Here is a 26,074-nt window from a genome sequence, read left to right as displayed (position 1 = left end):
CGCTGCCTCATAGTACTAGGGGGCCAGGTTCATTTCCAACCTCAGTTGACTGTTTGTGGGGAGTTTATGTTCTACCCATGTCTGCATATGTTTTACACAGTTTGCAGTTGCCTACCACAGTCCAACGATATTCAGGTTAGGTGGATTGGACATACCAAATTGCCCATAGTGTCCAGGGATTGCAGGCTAGGTGACTAGCCATGGTAAATGCATGGTTACAGGGATAGGGTTGGGGCTGAGTCTGGATGGAATGCTGTACTGAGGGTTGGAGCTGACTCAATGGGCCAAATGGCCTCTTTCCACATTGTTACGACACGGGGTAAACTCTCCTGCTTAATTTAAAGCAGCAACACAGAAAAGATTTATCCTGTGCAGTAATCTATGAAAATTCGAGAGGCCAAGAACTATTCAAAGTAAAAATTAACAACTTTATTTCTTAAAGTATGACAGAGAATGATTAACTAACAACTATTTACAACTCCTTCCTCTAACCTATCTTTTCCCCTTCTACAATACTAGTCCAGTAAAAACCCCCATTTAAGATTTACAAGACAAAACTTCTTATCTCAAAACCAGGCAGCTTTTGGTTCTTCTCCATATTCCTGTCTTTTTTTCTTCTTCTTGGGGATTCTACTTCACAGGTTACTGATCAATAAAGGTGCCTTTAAGAGAGCTATTCTCTGGGCAGTTTGCAGATGTCATTAGGTTGGCAGTTCTCCTCCCAACTGTCTAATTTTCCCTGGTTTTATACCCCCAAAGCATTGGATTGTGTCATTGGCTTAAAGATTGTTAATATATTAAATTCAAACTTGATTAGAGTTTGGTTTTTTTGAGGGGGGATATAATTTAAACTGATTGGGCTAATTCGATCTGTTTTTGTCTCTAGGCAACCAGCTACCCTAGCTACCCTAGTAGCTGGACCACATGTTTACATTGTATCTTATTGAGAACACTTGGTGCTGTCACTGCGAGCTTTTAACTCTCTTAAAGGTACAATACAGCCACATCTTCATAACACCTCCCCCCTTAAGAAAGCAATGAACCATCATAATGAAAAGATGGTTTCAGTGTTTTTCTATTTTTTTAAAGACATTACCCTAACATACAGATAACTTTTATATAAGTTCACCTTTACTTCTTACCATATACCTGGATATATAACATTAAATAAATACAAATCTCATCTTAACTCTATCAGTTAAATCCCACGATAATGCATCTGCGATTACGTTCTTACGACTTGCAACATGTATTTTTAAATTAAAAGTCTATAACATAAGACTCCAAAGAAATGGTCTCATATTCTTAAATTTAAAGCGTTCTAAGAATGTAAGTGGATTGCAATCTGTGGACACACGTGTCTCCGACACATTGTTTGTGACAAACACATCAAAATGTTGTCAGGCCAGTACCAAACTCAATAGTTCCTTTTCCATTGTGGAGTATTTCCTCTGGTGGATGTTGATCTTCTTCGAAAAGTAACCAACTGACAGTTCAAACCCATCCTCATTTTCCTATAGGAATACAGCTCCAACTCCTATGTCGTTAGCACCATTGGCGACTTTAAAAGGTTTTGAGAAGTTTTGAGTAGCTAAAATTGGTTTGGTGGTTAATATCGATTTCAAATACCTTCTGGCATGGTTCTGTCCACTGAAATTTTGTGTCCTTCTTCAGCAAAGCGGTTAATGGTGCCACTACATTGCTGAAGTTTGGAAAAAACTTCTGTTAGAATTTGCTGAGTCCTAAGAATCTAAGCACCTTTTCTTCGAAGTTGGTCATGGAAATTCCTTGATGACCTTTATCTTTGTGTTCCGTGCGGTTAACCTTCCATGACCGATGTTATTTCACAAGAATGTCACCTTTGCTTTTGCTAATTCGGTTTTATTTAAATTTATCACCGGTTTTGCTTCTCGGAGTTGTTCGGAGAGCTCTGCCAACTGTACCATGTGATCTTTCCAGGACTTACTAAAGATCACTACATCATCCAAATAGACTGCACAGTTTGATAACCTAGCCATAACTCTGTTCATGTGTCTTTGGAATGTGGAGGGTGTGTTCTTCATTCCAAAGGGCAACACTTTAAACTGGAGTTTAATTAGGCATTACAAATGCAGAAATTTCTTTCGCCGACTCTGATAAAGGTACCTGCCAGTAACCATGCATTAAGTCCAACTTCGTGATGTAACTGGCTTATGTGACTTTCTCAATACAGTCTCCTAAATTAGGAATTGGATAAGAGCTTGATTTTATAATGGTGTTGACCTTCTGATAATCCACGTAGAAGTGTTGAGTTTGGGAACTAAGACAATCGGCAAATTCCACTCGCTCTGGTTTGGTTCGATGATGTCCTCATTGAGCATGGCCTCCACCTCCTTCTGGATCTGTCTGGCTTTGAAAGGATTAAGCTGATAAAGGTGTTGTTTTATTGGACTGGTATTCCCTACATCTACTTCATGTATTATAGCTGTAGTCCTCCCCATCTGATTCATACATATGTCTTTATACTACAGTAACAAATCTTCCAACTGCGTTCTATGATCATGAGACAGATAGCTTACTAACCTATCCCACTCCTCAAGGATGTTTTCATTTTTAAAATCTATTTTGAGGCGCATCAAAATCCACATCATCTGGATTTGATTCCTGACTCGGCAGTGCAGTGACTAATACCTGTTTTTCCAGTTCTTTCTCTCTAGTATAATACAGTTTTAACATGTTCACATGACATACTTGATATCTTCTTTTTCTATCTGGCATCTTTATGAGAGAGTTCACCTGACTGAATTGTTTCTCAATTTGATAGGGACCATTAAACCTGGCTTTGAAGGGATCTCCTATCACTGGTAACAATACTAACAGATTATCCCCTCGGGAAAACGTCGGCACCTCAGAGCTTTTATCTGCCACCTGCTTCATTCTACACTGTACCCTCTTTAGGTGCTGTTTAGCTAACACACCTACTTGATTTAGTCTCTCCTTTACCTCTGATACATAATCTAAATGTGAGATCTCTGACTTCGGTCCTGTCAATTTTTAAAACATTAATTTCAAAGGGCCTCTCACTTCATGACTGAATATTAACTCAAAGGGAGTAAACTGAGTAGATTCATTTGGGGCATCTCTAATGGCAGACAATACGAATGGGATACTTTTATCCCAATCATTCATGTAATCCTGACAGTATGCTCTCAACCTGGTTTTCAAGATCTGATGCCACCTTTCTGAAGCTCCCTGGGATTCAGGATGATACGTGCTGGATTTAAAGTGTTGTATATCTAAGTTATCCATAACCTCCTTAAACAGCCTGGCAGTAAAAGTTGACTCTTGGTCCAATTGAATCGCTTTGCGTCGCCCATACCATGTAAAAAAAGCTACTAATTCCACTGCTACCCTTTTTGCCTTGATACTTCGTAATGGAATTGCCTCCGGAAAACTGGTAGACATTTCCATTATGGTTAACAAGTACTGGTTCTCACTTATAGATCTTGTATCTCTCAAAATTATAACTTCTTGTCCTTCTCCTCCTTTTCTTTCTGAGTAAACTTTACCCACAGAGGCAAATTCTTTATAGAGATCAGGTACTAACTCTATACCCAGCCCCTGCCTCAGGAGGGGACCTATGCAATCAATTATAACTCGCGTGAAAGGTTCTTCAAATGCGGGAATTGACAATAAAGGTGCTGGTTTTATTACCGCTTGTGGCTTACCTACCTTTTGGCATGTATGACACGGATGGCAAAAGTTAACCACATCCTTGTGCATTCCAAGCTAATAAAAATGTTTTAGTACAATAGCTTGAGTCTTTCATACACCTGGGTGACCTCCTACCGGTAGTTCACGTGCTACCTGGAGCACCTCCTGTCTGTATGCTACCGGTAACACAGACTGGTGCACTTTGGCCCATTTCTCCTCTGCACTAACCTGCCATGGTCTCCATTTCCACCTTAGGATTCTATCTTTCAGATATTAACACTCCGGAATATTCTCTGTCTCCTTTTCAGAGTGCACATCCACATGTATATCTTTTATTGTCTTGTCTTGCTGTTGCAAGTCTCTTAGTCTTTCAGGATTAAACACTTCTACCTGAATCTCTGCCTGTTCAGGTTTTTTCTGCACCATTATGTCAAACAGAGTGTCCGCTAACTGAACCTCAACTCCTTCATCTTTCTGTTTACTTTTCACTTTGTGCTGTGACTTATGATCGTGGGATCTGCTTACCACACAGTCTGGGAAAATACCAGGCTATTTCTGTTTTAACTCCTCAGTTTCTTGGTCTTCCTTGGGCTTCTCCATAACAAGGGGTGTCACTCCCAGCTTGGATCCTGCTAAATCATTCCCAAGAACAAACTGAATTACTTCTGTGTTAGTCTTACTTCTGTGGTAGGCAAAGTAATGGAAAGGGTACTGAGGGATAGGATTTATGAGTATCTGGAAAGACACTGCTTGATTAGGGACAGCCAGCACGGATTTGTGAAGGGTAGGTCTTGCCTTACAAGTCTTATTGAATTCTTCGAGGAGGTGACCAAGCATGTGGATGAGGGTAGAGCAGTGGTTGAGAGTTCTCGGCCTTTTCTCGTTGGAACGGCGAAGGATGAGGGGTGAGTTGATAGAGGTTTATAAGATGATCAGAGGAATAGATAGAGTAGACATTCAGAAACTTTTTCCCCGGGTACAACAGAGTGTTACAAGGGGACATAAATTTAAGGTGAAGGGTGGAAGGTATAGGGGAGATGTCAGGGGTGGGTTCTTTACCCAGAGAGTGGTGGGGGCATGGAATGCGCTGCCCGTGGGAGTGGTAGAGTCGGAATCATTGGCGACCTTTAAGCGGCATTTGGATAGGTACATGGGTGGGTACTTAATCTAGGTTAGAAGTTCGGCACAACATCGTGGGCCGAAGTGCCTGTTCTGTGCTGTATTGTTCTATGTTCTATGTTCTAAAACTCTGGTGCGGCCGCACTTTGGAGTATTGCGTGCAGTTCTGGTCACCGCATTACAGGAAGGATGTGGAAGCTTTGGAGAGGGTGCAGAGAAGATTTACCAGGATGTTGCCTGGAATGGAGTGGAAGTCGTACGAGGATAGGTTGAGAGTTCTCGGCCTTTTCTCGTTGGAACGGCGAAGGATGAGGGGTGACTTGATGGAGGTTTATAAGATGATCAGAGGAATAGATAGAGTATACAGTCAGAAACTTTTTCCCCGGGTACAACAGAGTGTTACAAGGGGACATAAATTTAAGGTGAAGGATGGAAGGTATAGGGGAGATGTCAGGGGTGGGTTCTTTACCCAGAGAGTGGTGGGGGCATGGAATGCGCTGCCCGTGGGAGTGGTAGAGTCGGAATCATTGGCGACCTTTAAGCGGCATTTGGATAGGTACATGGATGGGTACTTAATCTAGGTTAGAAGTTCGGCACAACATCGTGGGCCGAAGGGCTTGTTCTGTGCTGTATTGTTCTATGTTCTATGTTCTATGTTCTATGAATTCCTGGAACTGATACTCTGTAAATCACTTCCATTGAAACTTCCCCAGTCTTGATTTGGCACTCCAACCTGATCTTACATAGGGGAACGCTAAATTTCTGCCCATCTATCCCATAAATTACCACACTCTCGAGTATCAGATCAGAATGAGTGCATATTTGCTCATCCCTTACTATCAGCGACTGATTAGATCCTGTGTCTCTCAAAATTATAGCTTCTTGTCCTTCTCTTCCTTTTCTTTCTGAGTAAACTTTACCCACAGAGGCAAATCCTTTATAGAGATCAGGTGTGAACACCATACCCAGCCCCTGCCTAGGCTGTGCACTCTCCTGCAGCTCCTCGGCTCTTTTTGGGGTCTCCTTTATTACCTTCACTAATTCCACTGGCTTGGCTTCTTTTACCACATTTTTTCCCACAGTCTCTTTCTTTAACGACCAGCACTGTGACTTCACGTGTCCCACTTTACCACAGTAGAAACACCTGAGGCCTTTCACCTCCTTTCCACCCACTTGGGCTTCTTTTTTATCCTGTGGTAAATTCTTACCAGTGCTCTTGGTTTCGTAGTGTAGGATCTCCCCTTCTTCCAACTTCAATTCCTCACAGGACGAAATTCTGGCTGAAAGCTTGTCTTATGCATCAACGTGTACTCATCTGCTAATTCTGCTGCCCTTCTCACTTCCCAAACTTTCTGTTCCTCCACATGAATTCTTACCATTTCTGGAATTGAGTTTTTAAATTCCTCCTGCAAAATAATCTCTCCTAGAGCCTCAAAGGTCTTACCTATTTTCAAAGCATGCACCCATCAATCAAAATGATTATGTTTAATTCTTTTGAGCTCCATATAAGTCTGACCTGGTTTCTTCTTTGTGTTTCTGAACTGCTGTCTAGATGCTTCTGGTACCAATCCATAAGCACTTAAAATAGCCTGTTTAACCTGTTCATAATCTATTGACCCCTCATCTGTCAGTGCAGCAAATACCTCAGTAGCTCTGTCTACCAGTTTAGTCTGAACTAGAATTACCCATAAATTCTTGTATCACTCCATCTGCCTAGCCAATTCTTCAAATGAAATAAAGAAGGCTGTGACATCTTTCTCATCAAAATGTGGCAGAGTTTTGACATATTTATATATACCACTACTTTCTCTTTTAATCTCCATTCTGTTAACTTGACTTTGCTGACTAAGTTGCAACTTCTCAAGTTCAAAGTCTCTCACTTTTCGCTCAGCTAAGAATTGTCTCTCTTTCTTTTTCCTCTCTCTCTCTCTTTCCCTTTCTCTTTCTTCTCTTTCTCTTTGCTCAGTCAAGAACCTTCTCTGTCTTTTTTTCCTCTCTCTCTCCCTGCCCGCCTTTGTTTATGTGCTAACTCCATTTTCCTCAATTGTAATTTAAGTGTTGCTACATCTATTACATTTGTCTGTTTCTGTGATACACTGAAGTGTTTGAGTATTTCCCTTACAGTTCCAGCTTTACTTTTGTCTTTAGTTAAACCCAAATCTAACTTACTTGCTAATTCTAAAAGTATGGCCTTTTTCTTTCCTTTTTGGCAAATTTGAGAATAATCTCCAAATCCCAGTACCTCTTTAACAATTTTAAGAGCCATTTCTGTCACCTTTAATTTAATCAACCACAAGTCACTGAAAGTAAACAAATTGCCTCACCTACATTTTATTGAAAGATTTAGGACACTAACCTGCAAGTGTTTAAATCTGCTCGGAATTTTTGTACCCCCAACTCTATTCAAATTTGTCTAAACCAGTTAAAATCCCAGATGCGCTCCCAAGCTGTTATGACATAGGGTAAACTCTCCTGCTTAATTTAAACCAGAAACGCAGAAAAGATTTATCCCGTGCAGTGATCTGTGAAAATGCGAGAGGCCAAGAATTATTTAAAGTAAAAATTAACAACTATATTTCTTAAAGTATAACAGAGAATGATTAACTAGCAACTATTTATAACTCCTTCCTCTAACCTATCTTTTACCTTCCCCTTCTACAACTAGTCCAGTAAAACCCCTCATTTAAGATTTAAAAACAAAACTTCTTATCTCAAAAACAGGCAGTTTTCAGTTCTTCTCTGTATTCCTATCTTCTTTCTTTCTTCTTGGGGATTCTAATCTCCGGGCAGTTTGCAGATGTCATTGGCTTGGCAATTCTCCTCCCAACTGTCCAATTTTCCCCGGTCTTATACCCTGAAAGCATCAGATTGTGTCATTGGTGTTTAAGATTGTTAATAAACTAAATTCAAATTTGATTGGAGTTTGGTATTTTTTGAGGTGTATAATTTAAACTAATTGGCCTCATTTGAATCTGTTTTTGTCTCCAGCAAACAGCTACCCTAGCTTCCCCAGTAGCTGGACCACATGTTACATTGTATCTTATTGAGAACACTTGGTGCTGTCACTGTTAGCTTTTAACTCTCTTAAAGGTGCAGTACATCCACATCTTCAGAACAACACTGAGGTTGGCTGTTAGATTATATTAGATTAGATTACCTACAGTGTGGAAACAGGCCCTTCAGCACAACCAGTCCACACAGACCCTCCGAAGAGTAACCCACCCAGACCCATTTCCCTCTGACTAATACACCTAACACTATGGGCAATTTAGCATGGCCAATTCACCTGACCTGCACATTCTTTGGTTTGTGGGAGGAAACCAGAGCACCCGGAAGAAACCCACGCAGACAAGGGGAGAATGTGCCAACTCCACACAGACCGACACCCAAGGTTGGAATCGATGTGGTAAAGTGTTACTTTTCATGGAGAAAACCTTTTTCCTGGACCGATTTAGACTGCGACACTCACTATATTTCTAAATCTCTCTCTCTAAATGTGTTTTCACCCAAGTCAATTATATAGTTTGCTCTAATGTATGGTTTCCTTAATGCCATGGATACAACTCTTAAGATGTTCTGTCCCCATGGATTCTGCTGACCATGGGCCTAGGCTTTGATTTCTGGCCAACACTACAGGCTGTTTTTTTTGACCAGACCGACCCTATTTGGAGACTGCAGCACATCTGCCTCTGCTTAATCAAAGAGTAACTGTTGTCTTCTCTCAGGAATTCAGAAAATCTTTTATTTACATCTTAATACACAACAGTGCACTATACCACAATTATGAGGTGTAGATTATAAACTCTCCTGAGTTCCACCAGGAGACGGGAAAGAATATTTTAAGGTTTCCAGAATCGACCAAAGTTTTGCCCCTTTCTGCTTATTGTTTTAGACCATAAGGTATAAGAGCAGAATTTGGCCATTCAGCCGATCAAGACTACTCCACCATTCGATCATGCCTGGTATGTTTCTCCACCCCACTCTCCTGCCATCTCGACATAACCCCTGAACTCCTTACTAATCAAGAACCTGGCTATCTCTTTCTTAAAATTAAATTAAATTTAACTAAGTAGAGGAGGCTCATTATCTCACTCATTCACTTTGTTTGATATTTTTTGTGTGTGTTTTACAGTTCCATTTCTTTTTATCCACTGTAGTGACCAAGTACTGCGTTTCCGTGTTAACAGTCAGGAGCAGCTTGCTATGGTGAAGTTCCTGGCAGAATTGGACAATCTGAAGGTAATTACGCCTAGTTAACTAAAACATTTTTCTTCTCAAAAACATTGTATCATTTGAGATACCCTTTGACAATGTGGTATCACATTTTCAATCTTTCTTGGCTTACATGACCTTTCTTAATCTTGGAGTTTTATTGAACAGTCCCTTCACTTAAGGTTTCTCAAAAATTCTGTTCTATGTTTTTGAGGACCAGGCTTTGTAGTATCGGAAAGGGTGAAGTTGAGCCATCTGTGTTTGGTATCATTACTAGAACTGGTTTATAGGGCTTTAGAACTAAGACACTGAGTTGCTCAGAGAGGTAACTGACAGTAAAAAAAACTTGCTTTCCCATAGGCACTGTGAAGGTTTTACAACCAGTAAACTACTGCTGCAATGTAGGAGACATGGACTCCGGTTTATAGACAGCAAGTTCCAGGAACATAACTAAAGAAATCACCAGTAATCTGTCATTAATGAGGTTGGCAAAGGAATAAAAAGGACATGAATGTACTATCCTGCTTCTCTTCAAAGCAGAGCCAGAGAAACATTTACTTCCAATTCAGAAAGAAAATCTCATGTGAAACAGCACCTTTGACAATGCAGCCTGCTAGATCAGCAACCATCCATACATTAAACATCCATTTCCTCCACCATTGGCACACAGTGATTCCAGGATGTACCATATACAAGATGTACTGCAATCATTCACCACGTTTTCTTTGATGGCACCTTCCAAACCCACAGTGTCTACCGCCTAAAAGAATAAGGGCAGCAGACACAAGAAACACCACAAACTGCAAGTCCACTCCAAGCCCCACAGTGTCCTTATTTGGAACAGTGTCAAAAACTGTTTCCTGATTGTTACTGAATCAAGTTCCTTTCTGACAGCACTGTGCGTGCACACCAAATGGACTGGATTGTTTGAAAAAGTCAGCTCACCAGCACCTTCTGCAGGGCAGTTTGGGATGGGCAATAACTACATTAAAATAAACCTGTAGGAATGAGATTTGAACTCAATCATTAGTCTCTGGAACAAAGTATTATCAAAGCTGATGTTAGCTGATACCTTTATATCTCATGATATATATTAAATATTACTCTGAAATGTCCATTTCTGTTTCCTTCGCAGCTTGATTTCTGGAAAGAACCTGTAAGCATCTCACTCCCAATTGAACTCCGTGTTCCTCGCAAGCATGTCCACACTGTCAAATCTTTCCTGGAGTCCAATGGTATCACATATTCTGTCATGATCAAGAACTTGCAGGTATTTGTGGGAAATTTTCACACTCCTCGCCCATGCCTTGTGAATTGTCAGTTTGTGACTGAGTGGGGAACAATGCTCCTACGGTTTTTCTGTTTAATTATCTCACTGGATTGTGATAAGTAGTGAAATTCAAGGACAGGCCACTGTACACCTGCACAATGGTACAGGGCTGTTAAAACGCAGATAGAATTGTGCCTCACATTATAAGCATTATAACATATATCTATAACTCTCTGCCAAAGAGCCACTGTTAAACTATAATTGCCTCTGGTGAGACAACATCAAGAATTTTTGTGATGTTCCTATTTTGGGATGTTCTCCTTCAAGCAGAGAAGGTTAAGCTAAGAAGAGATTTAAAGTAGGTGCTGAAAGCTATTTGGGGTTTTGACATAGTAAATAGGAAGAGTTCATCAACTGGCAAGTGGATTGATAATGAAAGTGCGCACATTTTTTTTTAATACAGCAAGTCATAGTGACCCAGAATGTCCTGCCTGAAAAGTAGATTCAGTCGTATGTTGCAACATAGATTTGGATCAGTACTTGGAGACAATTGGAGCAGGAGAGTACACAATGAAACCTCCAGGAATGTATCCAATCAGAGTTGATAAACTTGTCTTGATTGTATTGTATTATTTTAAAATAATCAGGGAGTTTATCCTGATGTTCTAGTCAACATGCCCTCCTCAACAACTAAAGCAATCACTTATCCCACTAGTACGACTGCTACAGAATGTTTACTGTAAGATTGCTGTTGGTGTCACATGTACTGAGATACAATGAAAAGTGTTGTTTTGCATGTCATGTAGGCAGATTGTACCATACAAAGTGCATCATGGTAGCAGAACAAAGCACAGAATACAGTGTTACAGCCGCAGAATGAGAGTGAGATCAGAATTAATATTTGACAGGGTCCATTCAGAAGTCTGTTAACAGTGGGGAAGAAGCTGTTCTTGAATCTGTTTGAATGTGTATTCAAACTTTTACATCTTCTGCCTGATGGGAGAAAGTGGAAGAGAGTATACCTGATGTGGAAGGGGTCTTTGATTATGTTCATAGAATCAGAATCATAGAAGCCCCACAGTGTGGAAACAGGACCTTCGCCCCAACAATTCCACCCCAACTCTCCGAAGAGTAACTCACCCAGACCCATTCCCCTAACCTGTTATCCTATATTTACCTCTGACTAATGCACCTAACCTACACATCTCTGAACACTATGGGCAATTTAGCATGGTCAATTCACCTAACCTGCACAGCTTTGGATTGTGGGAGGAAACTGGAGCACCCAGAGGAAACCCACACAGACACGGAGAGAATGTGCAAACTCCACACAGATTCCAAGGCTGGAATCGAACCTGAGTCCCTGGTGCTGTGAGCCAGCAGTGCTAACCACTGAACCACTGTGCTGCCAATGTTGGTTGCTTTCCTGAGTCACCAGGAAGTATAGGTAGAGTAATGGGTGGGAGGCTGGTTTGCGTGATGGACTGGGCTACGTTCATGACTCTCTGTAGTTCCTTGTGGTCTTTGGAACAGCAGTTGCCATACCATGCTCTAACGCATCCAGGCAGGATGCTTTCTCTGGTGGATCTATATAAGTTGGTTAGAGTCCTTGTGAACATGCCAAACTTGTTTAGCGTCCTGAGCAAGTAGAGACATTGTTGTGCTTTCTTGACCATCGTATTGATGTGGGTGGACCTGACCAGATTGTTGGTGACCATCACTCTCAGGAATCTGACACTCCCACTCATCTCCATCTCAGCACCATTGATGCAGACAGGGGCATGCCCTCCACTCCACTTCCTGAAGTTAACAACCAGCTCCTTTGTTCTGCTGACGTTGATGGAGAAATTGTTGTCTTTACACAATGCCACTAAGCACTCAATCTCTTTCCTGAATTCTGTTTTGTGGTTGTTGGAGATCTGACCTTCAACGGTGGTGTCATCCGCAAACTTTTACGTGGAATTGGGGTGCAATTTGGTCACAGTGTGAGTTTTTTGGGAGTATAGTAGAGGCCTGAGTACACAGTCTTGCTGCACTCTGGTGTTGAGGATTATGGTGGAGGAGGTATTGTCACCTATTCTTACTGATTGGGTCAGGAAGTCAAGGGTCTAGTTACAGAGCGGTTACAATGGTCTCGGAGTCTTCAAGTCAGTTTGTTTGGAATTATTGTATTGAAGATGGAACTGTAGTTAATATGTAGGAGCCTGATGTAGGTATTCTTGTTATCCAGATGTTCCAGGGATGAATGTAGGGTCAGGGAGATGTTGTCTGCTGTGGACCTTTTCTATTGGTAGGTGAATTGCAAGGCAATTTGATAGGCTGGTGTTGCTGTAAGCCAAGACTAACATCTCGAAGCACTTCATAAGTATGGAGGTCAGAGCCACTGGGCGGTAGTCATTGAGGCACCCTGCATGATTTTCTTCGGCACTGGGATGATGGTGGTCTTCGTGAAGCATGTAGGGGCTTCATATCAAAGTAAGGAGAAGTTTCAGCTGTCCGTGAATACTCCCAGCAGCTGGTCTGCATAGGATCTGAGTGTAATGCTGGGGACAATTAAAATGTCATACAAGAACAGTCTCTATTCATTATGTAAAGTGCTTTGAATTGAGATTGCGTTACAAATTTGAATATTATCAGATATATTTCAGATTTACGGCTCTTGAAACTGAATTACTGTCTAATCTTGCTTTTCAGCCTTTGGTGGATGAACAACATATGAGCATGTTGGGTTCTGATCTGGGACGAAATGGGACCGACAGCTTTAATTATGGAAACTACCACAAATTAAAGGAGGTGAGATACTGTGTAGCTTGTACTGTTACTTTCAAAAAGTCTCCCACATGTCACTAGATTTGCCCTGTAATGTCCATAGCTACTTGTTATGGACAGCACATAGTGTCCTTGAGACCCTTTGGGAAAAGGAGAGGGTGAATCCTGTTGAGCGATTCCCTGGGCCGACTGTCAAAGTCATTTGGCAGAGTGCCTCATCACCAGAATGTTTAAACAAACATTAATACATCGCTTGGCTGGTGGTGAGAAGGGTTCTGCCTGTGAGATCCATTATGCATGCCCAGACTCTCTGCACCATCGCACGCTGCCCTCAAAGTAGCTGTGGGGGGAGTGAGACTGTCACACACCTCCTACTGGAATGTGCCTATGCAAAAGAAGTCTGGAGAGGAATGCAATGGTTATGTCGAGGGTTGTCCCAACCAGCTCTGTAACGCTGGACACTGTGTCTGTTCCTCGGCATGTACACCAAGATGAACATCAACTGTGCCTGGAGGACCATCAACTCGGTGAAAGACGCTCTTTCTGTCAGCTGAAAACTTGTTGGACTTCCAGTTGAAGGAGTTGATTCCAACTGAGTGTTGCAGACTGGCACATTCCAAGGTCCAGGACTAGGTGTTGAGGAACGTGCTAAAGCTTGGGGCAGCTGCCTCCAAGACACAGTGGGGAAAGACCACCATGTAAGGTCCTTCTGCCAAAGAATAGCTGGGGTCCATTCAGTCATTGAGCCCTACTGATGCCTCAGCTAAATGCCAAGAGGTTGACTGTAAATATGGAGAATGGTAAACATCAAAGACAATTTGCTCTCTGTAATTTAAAGAGAATATAGATATGAATGACTCCATTAACTGTACAGGTACCAAAGATGTTTTTCTATGAATAAAGTATATTTTTGCAATAAATAAAAATACTTGTTTCATGAAAAGTTAGATATATTTTCGTATAGCATCTTTAACACGAGATATTTCACAGGAGCATTACAGAAGATGTCCGAAACCTTGGAGAAAGTAGCAGATTTTAAGGACTGTCTTTAAGAATAACAATTGGATAGAGAAGCAAATATGCAAAAGAATACAGCGTATTCAAAAAGAACGGGTACCCAATGAACACAGTCCACCGATTTCTCAGCAACAAACCCAAACAAGCAGACAAATGCGTCCAGAAACCCTAGCCACTCTCCTCTACATCAAAGACATCTTGGAAATGACTGCCAGACTATTCAGATCTCTGGGCATCATGGTAGCCGACAAACCCACCAACACAGTAAAACAGTAGCTAATGACCTTAAACGACCCTATACATCCAATAAGCAAAACAAACATCTTTTACAAAATACCTTGCAAGAACTGGTGACAAACACTACATTGGACAAACAGGCAGAAAACTAGCCACCAGGATATATGAAATCAATTAGCCACAAAACAACATGACCCCACTATCACTAGTATCCTTACATACAGATGAGAAAGGACTCCATTTTGACTGGGACAACACATCCATCCTAGGACGAGCCAAACAGAGACATGCACGAGAATTCCTAGAAGCATGGCATTCCAACCGGAACGCTATCAACAAACACATCGATTTGGATCCCATTTACCACCCTCTGAGAAAAAAAACTGGAAATGACATCACCAACACAGGAAATGACATCACCAACCCAAGGAAACCTAAACACATAAATCAAAAGCGAGACATATCACCAGCTCTTTACTGGAGGCTCACTGATGATGTTACCTAGTATGGTGACGAAACGTCTGAAAATGAATCTTCCAGCTCAGCGAGCAAACTTACATCCAGGGAATTTGAGTTTATGGAATTAGAGGAAGCACAAGAAGTGGGAAATGGATGAAGGCAGATATATTTTGTAGGGTTTGAGTAGATTTACAAAGGTAGGGAGGAGCAAAGAAAGGGAGAAAAATGAACATGAGGCCAATAATTTTAAAATCAAGACGTTGCTCGGTCATAAGCCAAAATTGATCAGCAAGCACAGGACTGATGTGTGAAGGGACTTGCTGAGAGTTCAGCGATGACAAATTAATGAGGCTGGTAGGTTGGAGAAGGCTGAAAATAGGAAAGGCATGGAAGAGGATTTCAGTAGCACTTGTTATGAAAGTGAATGTAGGTGGTCTTGATTTTGCAGAGAATATAGAACATGATTTTTCAGGTGCTGGGGTTTCCCCACTCATCTCAACAGGCCAATAGCTGTTTAATGCACCAAGGAGTGCATTAGCTGGAGACAGGATTTTAGACCCTAACTCAAGAGGAAGTCATAGCTCACAGAGTGAAAGCCAATCTGATTGGTCAACAGCTCTCTCATTCATGCAGTGTCCCTGTAATTGCAGGCAATCATCAGATTCTAAATGTCTGGAGCACAGGGCCAGATAACCATTGGAGTTTCACAACAAAAACTACAACAAAGCAGGGGTAGGGTCAGAAATCATGGGCTTTGGAACATGCTGCTCTGGACTGGCTCTGGTACCAGCCCCATACAGTGCACAACATTCCAACATCTCTGCCCAAGCATAACAGCATTGCGCACAGACCCAAGCACAGTGACTCCATTGCCCCCTAGACCTAAGCCCCATGTTCCCATCACTCTGACCCAAACACAGTGGCCTTATTCCCTTCCCCCGATACAAGCGCAGTGGCTCCATCTCCCCAGATCCAAGCATATCAGCTCTTCCCACCAGACCCAAGCACAATGGCCTTGTCCCCCCAGATCAAAACACAATGGTTCTGTTCCCCTCCCCCAGTCCAAGCAAAGTGGGTCCATCCCCCCAGACCCAAGCACAGTGTCCCTGTCCCTCCTAGAACCAAGATAGTGGCCCACCTCTGACCAGAGAACGATGGGTTCACCTCTGATCTGAGCACTGTAGGCTATTTAGAAACCCGTTATCAGTTTTTGGCACCAATGTACCATGACTCTACCTCCATCCCACCATGCCCCACCCCTGGAATGGTTGTGGCATACCTTTGAGCGAGGCAAAATTCAGAAGGAAATCCATGAGGGTGACCCCTCAGTTATTTGCCCAAGGTTGAAACAAGGTAATCTGCTGGAATTTGATCTGCCCTTTTCCATCTCTGATTTTCTCCTGGTGCCCTTGAAATTACATCTAGGTGTCTTCAAATGGGGTGGCTGCCCTCGTGCTCACCCATCCCCTCATAAAATTTCAAAAGTGTCTGGGACAAGTGGAAAGGTGGCAGGAAGGCCATTATGGAAGTTGTATGCCCTGGTACCACCAGCCTGCAAACCCATGGGCAGGGCCCCCTGTAATATTTACCTTTTTGGGTCATAGTTTTAGTCGTGGAGATGTACAGCACGGAAACAGACTCTGGTCCAATGCGGCAATGCTGACCACATATCCTAACTTAATCTAGTCCCATTTGCCAGCATTTGGCCAATGTCCTTCTAAACCTTTCCTCTTCATTTAGCCATCCAGATTGGTTAAATGTTGTAATTGTACCAGCCTCTATCACCTCTCACAGCTCAATCCAAATACACACCACCTTCTACATGAAAAAGTTACTCCTTAGGTCCCTTTTAAGTCTTTCCCTCTTCACCTTAAACATATGCCCTGTAGTTTTGGGCTTCCCTACCCTGGGGAAAAGGCCTTGGCTATTCAGCTTATCTGTGCCTATACCTTTCTGAAGAAGTGACAAAGAAGATTGATGAAGGCAGAGTGATGGATGTTGTCTATATGGACTTCAGTAAGGCGCTCGACAAGAATCCGCATGGTAGACTGGTTAGGAAATTTAGATAACATGAAATACAGGGAGAGCTAGTCATTTGGATACAGAATTTGAAACTATAGGTTCAGTACTCAAACACCGACACCATATTTGGTCTGGGTCAACCTGAGGCAATGACCAAGGAGCAGGATGGAAGTGATAGCCAGGGAACAAGACTTGTGATGCATCATGAGAAAATGAAGCAAATGGATCTTTCATTTGAATCTTGAGGATGGATTCAGCAATCTCACATTACCAAGGGGTGACTGACTCAATGGAACCACTGCTGGGAGAGTCATGCTAGTAATATCTCTGTCTCTGGTTTATGCTGTCTTGAAACTCAACATCCTACTTTGATCACAGGATGATTCAATTATTTTTACAGATGTCTCTGGTTTATAAGAGTGTGGCTGACTACATTATCCACCTTCATTTGCATCACTATCTGTGAATAGCAGGACCTGCTGGGTCCTGACAGCAGCCAGGGTTCATGCAAATGTGAGTTTGTGCATCTGCCTAAGGTAAGGTGCCATGAACTTGCACCCTGAGTGTTTGGATTCTATAATGGAGCTCTGAGCAGAGGGTAATGTTGGACCATGCTGCATCATTGCCGAAAGAATGTACCTCCCCTCAATTATGGGCAATGGCTCAACTGAAGGTTAGGAAGAAGGTTTCATCGTGAAAAGCATTTTATGAAAAGATTCCTCAGCAACCCATCCAAGGAAGGCCCAAGGACCTTGCACCTTGTGAACACTTATAGAGTCATAGAGATGTACAATTACAAAATGATTTAGTGATGCATTGGCGCGTCATATACATTTTCTATTTTTGGTTTCTCCTCAGATTTTTACATGGCTAAAGGATCTTGCAGCTGAAAACCCACAATTAGTCCGAAGAATCAAGATTGGTAGAAGTTCCCAAGGGCGAGCTCTTCATGTCCTGAAGGTTGGTCAAAAACTGAAGACGTTTAATTTCTCACCATCACATAAAATGCATATGCTGTTTCAGCATAGTTTGCTATTGCTCAGTTGATAACTAATTGTCAGTCAATTACACAAAATGTCAGCCTCAATCATGTACTTGATAACTGGATTCATAAGACAGCATCCTGTATCTCAACAGCACTGATTCTCCTGCAATAGTTCGAGAAGGCTGCTCACCATCACTTTCTCAAAGACAATTACGGAAGTGTACTAAATGCTGGCTTTGCCAACAAAGATTGCATTCTAAATCACATCCTAATGGGTAGTGGTGGCTGATGAGGAAATGGGAAAATCCTGCCTTGATGCAGAAAGTGGAGCTGTGACTATGGGGTATGTGAGCAGCAGTTGACGACCTTCTGAGCTTGGAAGTTGAGGCACATTAATGGAATACAAGAAGCATGTAACCTGTACTGGGGCTGATCTGGGACCACTGTACACTGACAGGGAAGGAAAATCTATTTTAAGGTGCAAACTGCAGTGGCTGATTTTACCTTCTCTGTTGTAACATGAGCTGAAAATGTGTTGCTGGAAAAGCGCAGTAGGTCAGGCAGCATCCAGGGAACAGGAGAATCGACGTTTCGGGCATAAGCCCTTCTTCAGGCTCCTGCTTCCTGAAGAAGGGCTTATGCCCAAAACGTCGATTCTCCTGTTCCCTGGATGCTGCCTGACCTGCTGCGCTTTTCCAGCAACACAGTTTCAGCTCTGATCTCCAGCATCTGCAGACCTCACTTTCTCCTGTTGTAACATGACCCAATTTCAAGCAAGAGGAAGTGGAGGAAGATGTGGTCCTCAAACTCAGCTAAAACTGCCAGAATGTTGTCACTCCATCTGTTTTAATAGGTAGTTACTCAAAGCTTAGATAGTCCAAATACAGATCATTGGAAAGGATCTGGTTGAATGATATAGCTCTAGCATTCTGCAGCTGTCTTTGCTCAGATGAAACCTTCTTTATTGCAGCTAGTCATCCTCTCTACTTATCATTCTTAGCACAGGCAATGCTGCCTGTACTACCTTCTTGCTCTTAATGTCTGAGTAAACCATTCTTTGTGTCCCTTCTCCTTTGCAGGTACATGTACTATCAGAGGAATTGTGGTCAGATTCAAATCACAGATACACAGTGCTCATTTCCCTGGTTGGGTATGTACACCTGTGTGCACCTCCTGATAGCTCCATTACCCTCCAAAATTGCGAGAGCTATGGAATTGACCCCTCTTTAACTCTAAGCTATTATTTGCAGAACTGAGGAACCATCAAGGTCATTGACTCAATCTGTTTTACCTTCCAAGTACAGACTGAGAATTTTTAAAGCACGAACTTGCTGTTACATACCCACTAATGCATTGACTTATATTGTCTTCTGTCATGTTATCATCAACGTTCGTGATGTCCTGCACTTTGAACTCCATCTCAATATACAATTTCTTAATTGAGAGGAAATTTATAGTTAGGCGCTGATTCAGGCCTCCCTGGTCTAATTGACATTATGCTGGGCTTACATCTAAAGTATTGTTACATATCGCAGTTCTCCTTACATTGATGTATTCCAGGCTAATGTTATAGATCCTCTATTTCTAACACAAAGTTGAGGATTTATATACAGTGTGTATGAGATAGGAATGCTAATACTCCCACACTCGGGAATTCTTCAGGAAGTTGCCAACACATCCCTTTAACCGCTTATGCCAACCTCAGTAAGATCAAATTGAAAGCCTACAAGGAAAAGAGCTCTAGTGTGTGTACCTTCTGTTGTTATTTTTTATTACAGGGCTAATGTGGGTGCATCACATTCTTTATGTGTGAGACATTAGCTTGTTTCCTGCTGAGGTTAGTTGCACTGTTTGTGAATTACTTTGGTGTATTAGCACTTGGTTATCACAATTCAGGCATTCACATGTTAGCACTCAGTCACTTTCTGTAGCACTCAAAGTGTCCTGCAATCACTGCATGATAAGAGCTAATATGAGAATGTATATGTGCAAATCTGTCATTAGGCATACACTCTCTATTGTTCTGTTGAGCTTATTTTTCTAACCAACCTGTTCACAGATGTTATTACAAAACTCTGGAGCAGATGAGATTTGAACTAGGCCTCTCAGTCAAGGGGTAATAGAGTCTTTAATAGGGCTGTTTCTTTCATTCAAACAGTTTAGCACTGGACGTAACCGTCCTGCCATATGGATTGACAGTGGTATCCATGGCCGTGAAAGAGTAGCACCTGCTGTCGCAATCTGGATTGCAAAGAAGGTATGAAAACATTTCATAAATTAGTGAGGCAATTTCAATGTAATTTGTCCACCCACAGAGAAACTGACTGGATCATGAACAACACTGAATAGCACTCTCTAGGCCCAGTTTTAGTTTCCAGTGAAATCAGTGGAGAGCAAAATCATTCCCTGCCTGGTCACTGGGGTTTCCCATCTGGTGAGTTCAGTGAAAACAATCCACAAATCATGTGCAAGTCTATATGATCACTATTTTGTATTCCTTAAGGACTAACTGACCGCAATTGTTCTGATAAATATGGGAATGTGGTGAATATTGGTCTTTGTAACATAGAAGCAGGGGATGGCAGCTGAAGCTCATGCAGAGCATAATTTTGCACATGGGGAAAATTGTAGAAAACACCCAAGCATCTGACTGTGAATTAACTTCCTGTTTTTGTGTGTCATTAGATCACGACTGATTATGGAATTGATCCCTCCATCACATCATTACTGAATAAAATGGACATCTTCATGGAAATCATGGCAAACCCAGATGGCTATGTTTACAGTTGGACCACAGTAAATAGTTCAGGGTTTCTGACTTTCTTGGTTCTGTTTCATGATGTTTAATCTTCATTGTCTGCTCCCTCCCTCAAAACAACATGCTACGTTTATACGCTATTCATGCTATAGTGCAAATTCATAGGAGCGAATTTACAAAAAAATTGACATGGAGTTACATAAAGATGAATTAGAACAAATGTTTAAAAACTTGCTAAAATAAGAGTTAGATTTAAAGGAGTATCTTAAAGGAGGAAAAGAGGTGGCCAGGTTTACATTCTCTTTCTAGGGTGTAGCTGCCAATGGTGAAAAGATAAACATAAATGATATATAGAGGCCAGAAGTGGAGGAAAACAAGATTTGAGAGGGTCACAGGGTGGATGAGTTTATAGAGATAAGGAGGGACAACTCACTGCCCATTGTTATTCAAATTTTGTCACCCCAACGAGGTTATGGAGAAGAATGTTTACTGCCAGCATTCAGAGCAAAGCCCAAAGAGACAGATCTTCATTGGTGAAATGGTTGAGATGAGGATTGGAGGTCAACCAGCTCAATAGAATGTCTAGGTGGGAGGAAGACATTGAACAACAAGCGAGAGCATCGGAGGAGAGAAGCTGAATTGAAGATGCGGTCACACAGATAGGATGTCTGCTGAGTCCCATGGCACAAGGGGTCTGAGTACAAGGGAAATCAAGGGTCAGACAATCTGGTGGAGGGTGGGGATCTATGCCTTAAAATACTTGCAATAGAATGTTAACATCAATAAAAAGCAAGCTGGAAATTTTATTCTGGGTAGGTCCACCAATAGCGTAGAGGGATGAAGGTGAGGCCTTTGCTGAGGAGTAAACATTCATCCTCAGTGAGGGGGATGAAGAGCTTATGCATCCTGCTTCTCGGATGCTGCCTGACCTACTGTGCTTTTCCAGCACCACACTCTTAAGGTCCACCAATAACCAAATACCCAGTTGTCTTGGAGTCAACAATCACGGCAGTCAGACAATGTTTTGTAGTTAAACAACCTAGCAATCCAATATCATCTTTTTTACACAAATGCCCAAAAGGAATTCAATTCATTTTGACGGGGGAATCTAGAATATTGAGATCTTGGGTTCACAGGGTTTTGCATGGGACCAGACAAACTGCACAAAACTTGTCATTCCCTGGTGTATTTGGAAATCATGAGGAAGAGAAATCTTGCCATCTTTGAGATGATGCGATTGTGGATCATGGTTCGGGAGTAAAGAGTCTGAAGTCTGGCAGGCTGGGCAATGTTCGAGATAGGAAACCAAAGCAATTATTTGATGTATTTAAGAGGCCAGCTCATGATTGAAGAGAACAGAGTACTGGACTGCATGAAATAGTGATTAGTCAGAAAATTTGACTGAGCGCTCACAATAAATAAGAAGTCTGTCTTTTCAATGGGAACAGAATTACTTTATGCCTACTGGCCCAGTTACACATTTCATAAATTTGTGGGGCAATTTCAATGTAATTTCTCCACCCATGGTGAAACTGACTGGATCATGAACAACACTGAAGTGCACTCTCTAGGCTCAGTTTTAGTCTCAGTGGAGAAATCAGTGGAGAGCAATATTGGCTGAGGTGTAAAATCATCCCCTGCGTGGTCACTGGTGTTTCCCATCTGGTGAGTTCGATAATATTGCAAACATCTGCCTAATTGAAGAGTTTCAGCTGATGTAAGACCACAGGATAACATAAATCTGTTGAAGTGTTTACAGTTCTTTCACATAATGAGTACACCTTGAAAATATTTACTCAGCCACTAAAGATATTGTAACTTGATAAAGCCTGTAATAATCTAGAAGTTAGAATGGGGGAGCCTGCAGTCGAACTTGCTTACTGAGCAAAGGGAAGCAATGAGGTAAGATTAGGAAGGCTAAGAATTAATTCATTTAGTACATAGTGATTTGGTGCCTAGTGCGATCAGACTTTGTATTTCATCAGATACAACTGAGTTTATACATAGATAATAGAAAAAGAGCCGGAAAAACTCAGCAGCAACCGAGGGAGAAAAAGACAGAGTGGGCATTTCAAGCCCAATATGACTCTTGCTTAGAACATACTGGACTTGAAACATTAACTCAGTTTACAGTTGCTGCCAGATCTGCTGAGTTTCTTCAACATTTTCTGTTTTCAGATCTCCACCATGCACAGGATTTTGCTTTTGTTTTAGAGTTCTGGATATAGGTTTGCTCACTGAGCTGGAAGATTCATTTCCCAACATTTTGTCACCCTACTAGGTAACATCTTCAGTGGGCCTCAGGCAAAGCATTGTACATGATTCCTGCTTTCTATTTATATGTTTGGGTTTCTTTGGGTTGGCGATGTCATTTCCTGTGGTGATGTCATTTCCTAAAAGCATGGCATTCCAACCGGAACTCTATCAACAAACACATCCGGTTAGACCCCATCTACCACGCTCTAGGAAAAAGAACAGGAAATGACATCACCAACCCAAAGAAACCCAAACGTATAAATAGAAAGCAGGAATCATGTACAGTGCTTTGCCAGAGGCCCACTGAAGATGTTACCTAGTAGGGTGACGAAACGTCTGGAAATTAACCTTCCAGCTCAGTGAGCAAACCTACATCCAGAACCTCAACATGAGCTACAAATCTTCTCAAAACTCGTTTGTTTTAGAGTTTTTACTGAGTGTTATTTTGTTTTTTAAAATGTATACATTTATAAACTAAAAACACTGTAACATTTGTTCTCAGGAAGTGACAAACTGACCTGTAACTTGAGGCTATGTCTTCATTTGATTGAAAACTAGTCACTTCTGATTAGCTGATGACTTATGTTAGTATGCAAGGGAGAGACAATGTACAAGGCAGTTGATGAGGCTAACAATATATTCAAGAGTATGTTTTCATCGTCCTACTGATTGAGTGCAGATATCTTTGGTCGCACTGCATACTATGGCCAACTTAATTCCCTCACTCACTTTTATGTGTTTGTAGGAGGATTCACTCATCCCTAGTTTTCATAAAATGCATGAAAGGAACTCCAATTTGCATCTGTATGTTGTCAACATGTGGAATGATTTTCTGGGAAATTGGCAATGCAGATGAGAGCTCTGGAAGTGTGCTTGAGATGACATTAAACTAATCTGTTCTCTTAAACCTCCAAAGTACATTGAAGCTGCAGTATGGATATGTCTAAAGGGAAACTAGATTAATACATGAGGGAAAAATAATTGGAAACATACAATGTTAGAGTTTGATGATGTGGGGTTGAGGAGACATTATGTGCAACATCAACTTGCTGAGTTAAATGGGCTATTCGTGTACTGTTACTTATGTGTAAAATGACCAGTTAATGGGTTGAGAGCAGATATCATCAGAACCATGCTTATTGGCCTATTGTTTCTCTTTCTAAGTGCCTTTGGAACATGCTAAATTATCCTATAATAATTAATGCTGAATGTGCATAGTTTCTGAAAGTGAATGAGCTAATTCTGAGTACCTGTAATCCTAGAATCCAATGTGGCGTAAGACCATGTCCAAAAGCCCTGGAACTCATTGCTTTGGAGTTGATGCAAACAGAAACTTTGACACTAACTTTGGAGGTGGGATTTTGTATTTTCAATTATGTTTTACATCACTTTACATATCACTTTATATAGTATTGTGCTGATAGAGTTGATCAAAATTAACCCTACTTTCTAAAATTAAATATAATACTTGCATAATTGAACAAGCTGGGATCTTCCTGATCACCAATCTAATTGAAAGGAAAAACAGTCTCAATCGACCAAATGGCTTCCTTCAGTTCTGATGTAACGAATAGGCTGATGTGTGTCATGGCAACAGGATGCCCATAATTCTGGCTTTCTGCTGACATAGAAGTCTATAGTGTAGAAAAAGGGCCTTTGACCCACTGGGTGTGTGCTGGTCGAAAACAAGCACGTAACTATTCTAAGTGTCCTGTTGCTTTTTCACACTGTGAGTAAATGTCCTACTCATGCCTCTGTGGGTTAATGCCTGCTGATATGAACCAAGGAAAATCCCAGACTTTGGCCTGAATGTGTTGCGGTCAGTGCAGTGTGAGCAGTCCAATTGGTCTTAATGTTGCTGGGAGCCAGAGGATAACATAATTACTTTGAATTCCAACCTCTGATTTTCGGGAGAGGGTGCTGACAGAAAATTCAAAATGGAAGGCTTCACAGCTCAGCACAATCTGTCAGCTGAAACTTACCTCTTGCTTTCACATGATGGAAGACCACAAAAGCTGAAACAGAAATGGAAAACAAATTGCATCAGGAATCAAAGTCTTTCAGGAAAGAAAAGGAGAAAGCTGGATGAACAGGGCTTAGGTTCATAGTTCATGCTTGAGTTAGCATGTGATTTTGAGTTAGGGTTAGGATTGGTTGTAGGCGTAGTGTTACAGGTGGTTCATTATCCCTGTTTTGTGTTTGTATTCTTATTCCTTAAGCTTTTTCTTTCACTTTTATTTGTCTTACCCTTTCTCTACCTGTCAACTTGTTTTACTTGTCATTTTCCTTTCCTTTGTAACTTTTCCTTTTCATGGCTGGGCTTTTGGGCTACAGTAAGGATTAACATTATACCTTACATCAATTCCCTAAAAATATTTCCCCCGATTTAGGATTCTTTTAAAAATTAGCGATGGCTGCGAATTCAACTCTAAATATTGGCCCAGTCGCTGGAACTCATTAAAACAACTAGATAGATTGAAATTAAGAACATGATTAGGCCATTCATCTCTTCCAGCCTGCTCTGGCATTCAGTATGATGATGGCTAATCATCCAGCACTGCACCCTTTTGCCCCAAACTCTTTGATCCCTTTAGCCCTAAGAACAATATCCATCTCCTTCCTGAAAACATTCAATGTTTTGCCCTGAACTGCTTTCTGTGGCAGAGAATTCCATGGGCTCACCATTCTCAGGGTGAAGAAATTTCTCGTCAGCCCAGTCCTAAATGTCCTACCGTTGTTGCATCCCTTCATAATTAGAATATCCTTCCATAGATAAGGAGACCAAAACTGCATACAATAGTCAAGGTGTGGTCTCACCAAGGCCCTGTATAATTGCAGCAAGACTTCCCCGTTCCTATACACAAATCCTCTCACTATGAATGCCATCGTACCGTTTGCACTACCACTGTCAGAATCTGCACTGATTTGTTTTCAGCTAAAGAATATCTAAAGGTGAAAGGACTGGTAAATGTTGTGGTGCAAGGCTAATAAAAGCTGTTTTTGATTCACAGGCAATGGGAGTAGCAAAGCCCCTTGTGCAGAAAGTTATTGTGGGCCTCATGCGCATTCCGAACCAGAGGTGAAAGCCATTGTGAATTTCATCAAAAACCATGGCAATTTCATGGTTTTCATTACACTCCATAGCTATTTCCAGCGTTTGCTGTATCCTTATGGACGTACACACATGCCTCCAGAAAACTTTGAAGAATTGGTATGCTTTTTCTGAGTCTATTCAAAAGAATTTTCTAATCAACTCCTGTTTTTTCTATATAAATGT

At 41.5% G+C, this 26,074-nt stretch overlaps 1 protein-coding gene across 1 annotated transcript in view; it reads left to right on the top strand.

Moving 5' to 3' along the window:
- LOC122561817 (carboxypeptidase A1-like) overlaps positions 1-26,074 on the top strand; it is a 37,248-nt gene that overhangs the window by 4,209 nt on the left and 6,965 nt on the right. The window contains exons 3-10 of the mRNA XM_043714020.1: positions 8,970-9,051; positions 10,160-10,294; positions 12,989-13,087; positions 17,657-17,758; positions 19,942-20,040; positions 20,469-20,579; positions 24,060-24,150; positions 25,809-26,008. Of these exons, the coding sequence (XP_043569955.1) occupies positions 8,970-9,051; positions 10,160-10,294; positions 12,989-13,087; positions 17,657-17,758; positions 19,942-20,040; positions 20,469-20,579; positions 24,060-24,150; positions 25,809-26,008 (919 nt within the window). The remainder of the gene's footprint in view (positions 1-8,969; positions 9,052-10,159; positions 10,295-12,988; positions 13,088-17,656; positions 17,759-19,941; positions 20,041-20,468; positions 20,580-24,059; positions 24,151-25,808; positions 26,009-26,074) is intronic.

The sequence above is a fragment of the Chiloscyllium plagiosum genome, chromosome 23, assembly GCF_004010195.1.
Source record: "Chiloscyllium plagiosum isolate BGI_BamShark_2017 chromosome 23, ASM401019v2, whole genome shotgun sequence".
NCBI lineage: Eukaryota > Metazoa > Chordata > Chondrichthyes > Orectolobiformes > Hemiscylliidae > Chiloscyllium > Chiloscyllium plagiosum.
This window is presented reverse-complemented; position numbering and strand designations above follow the sequence as displayed.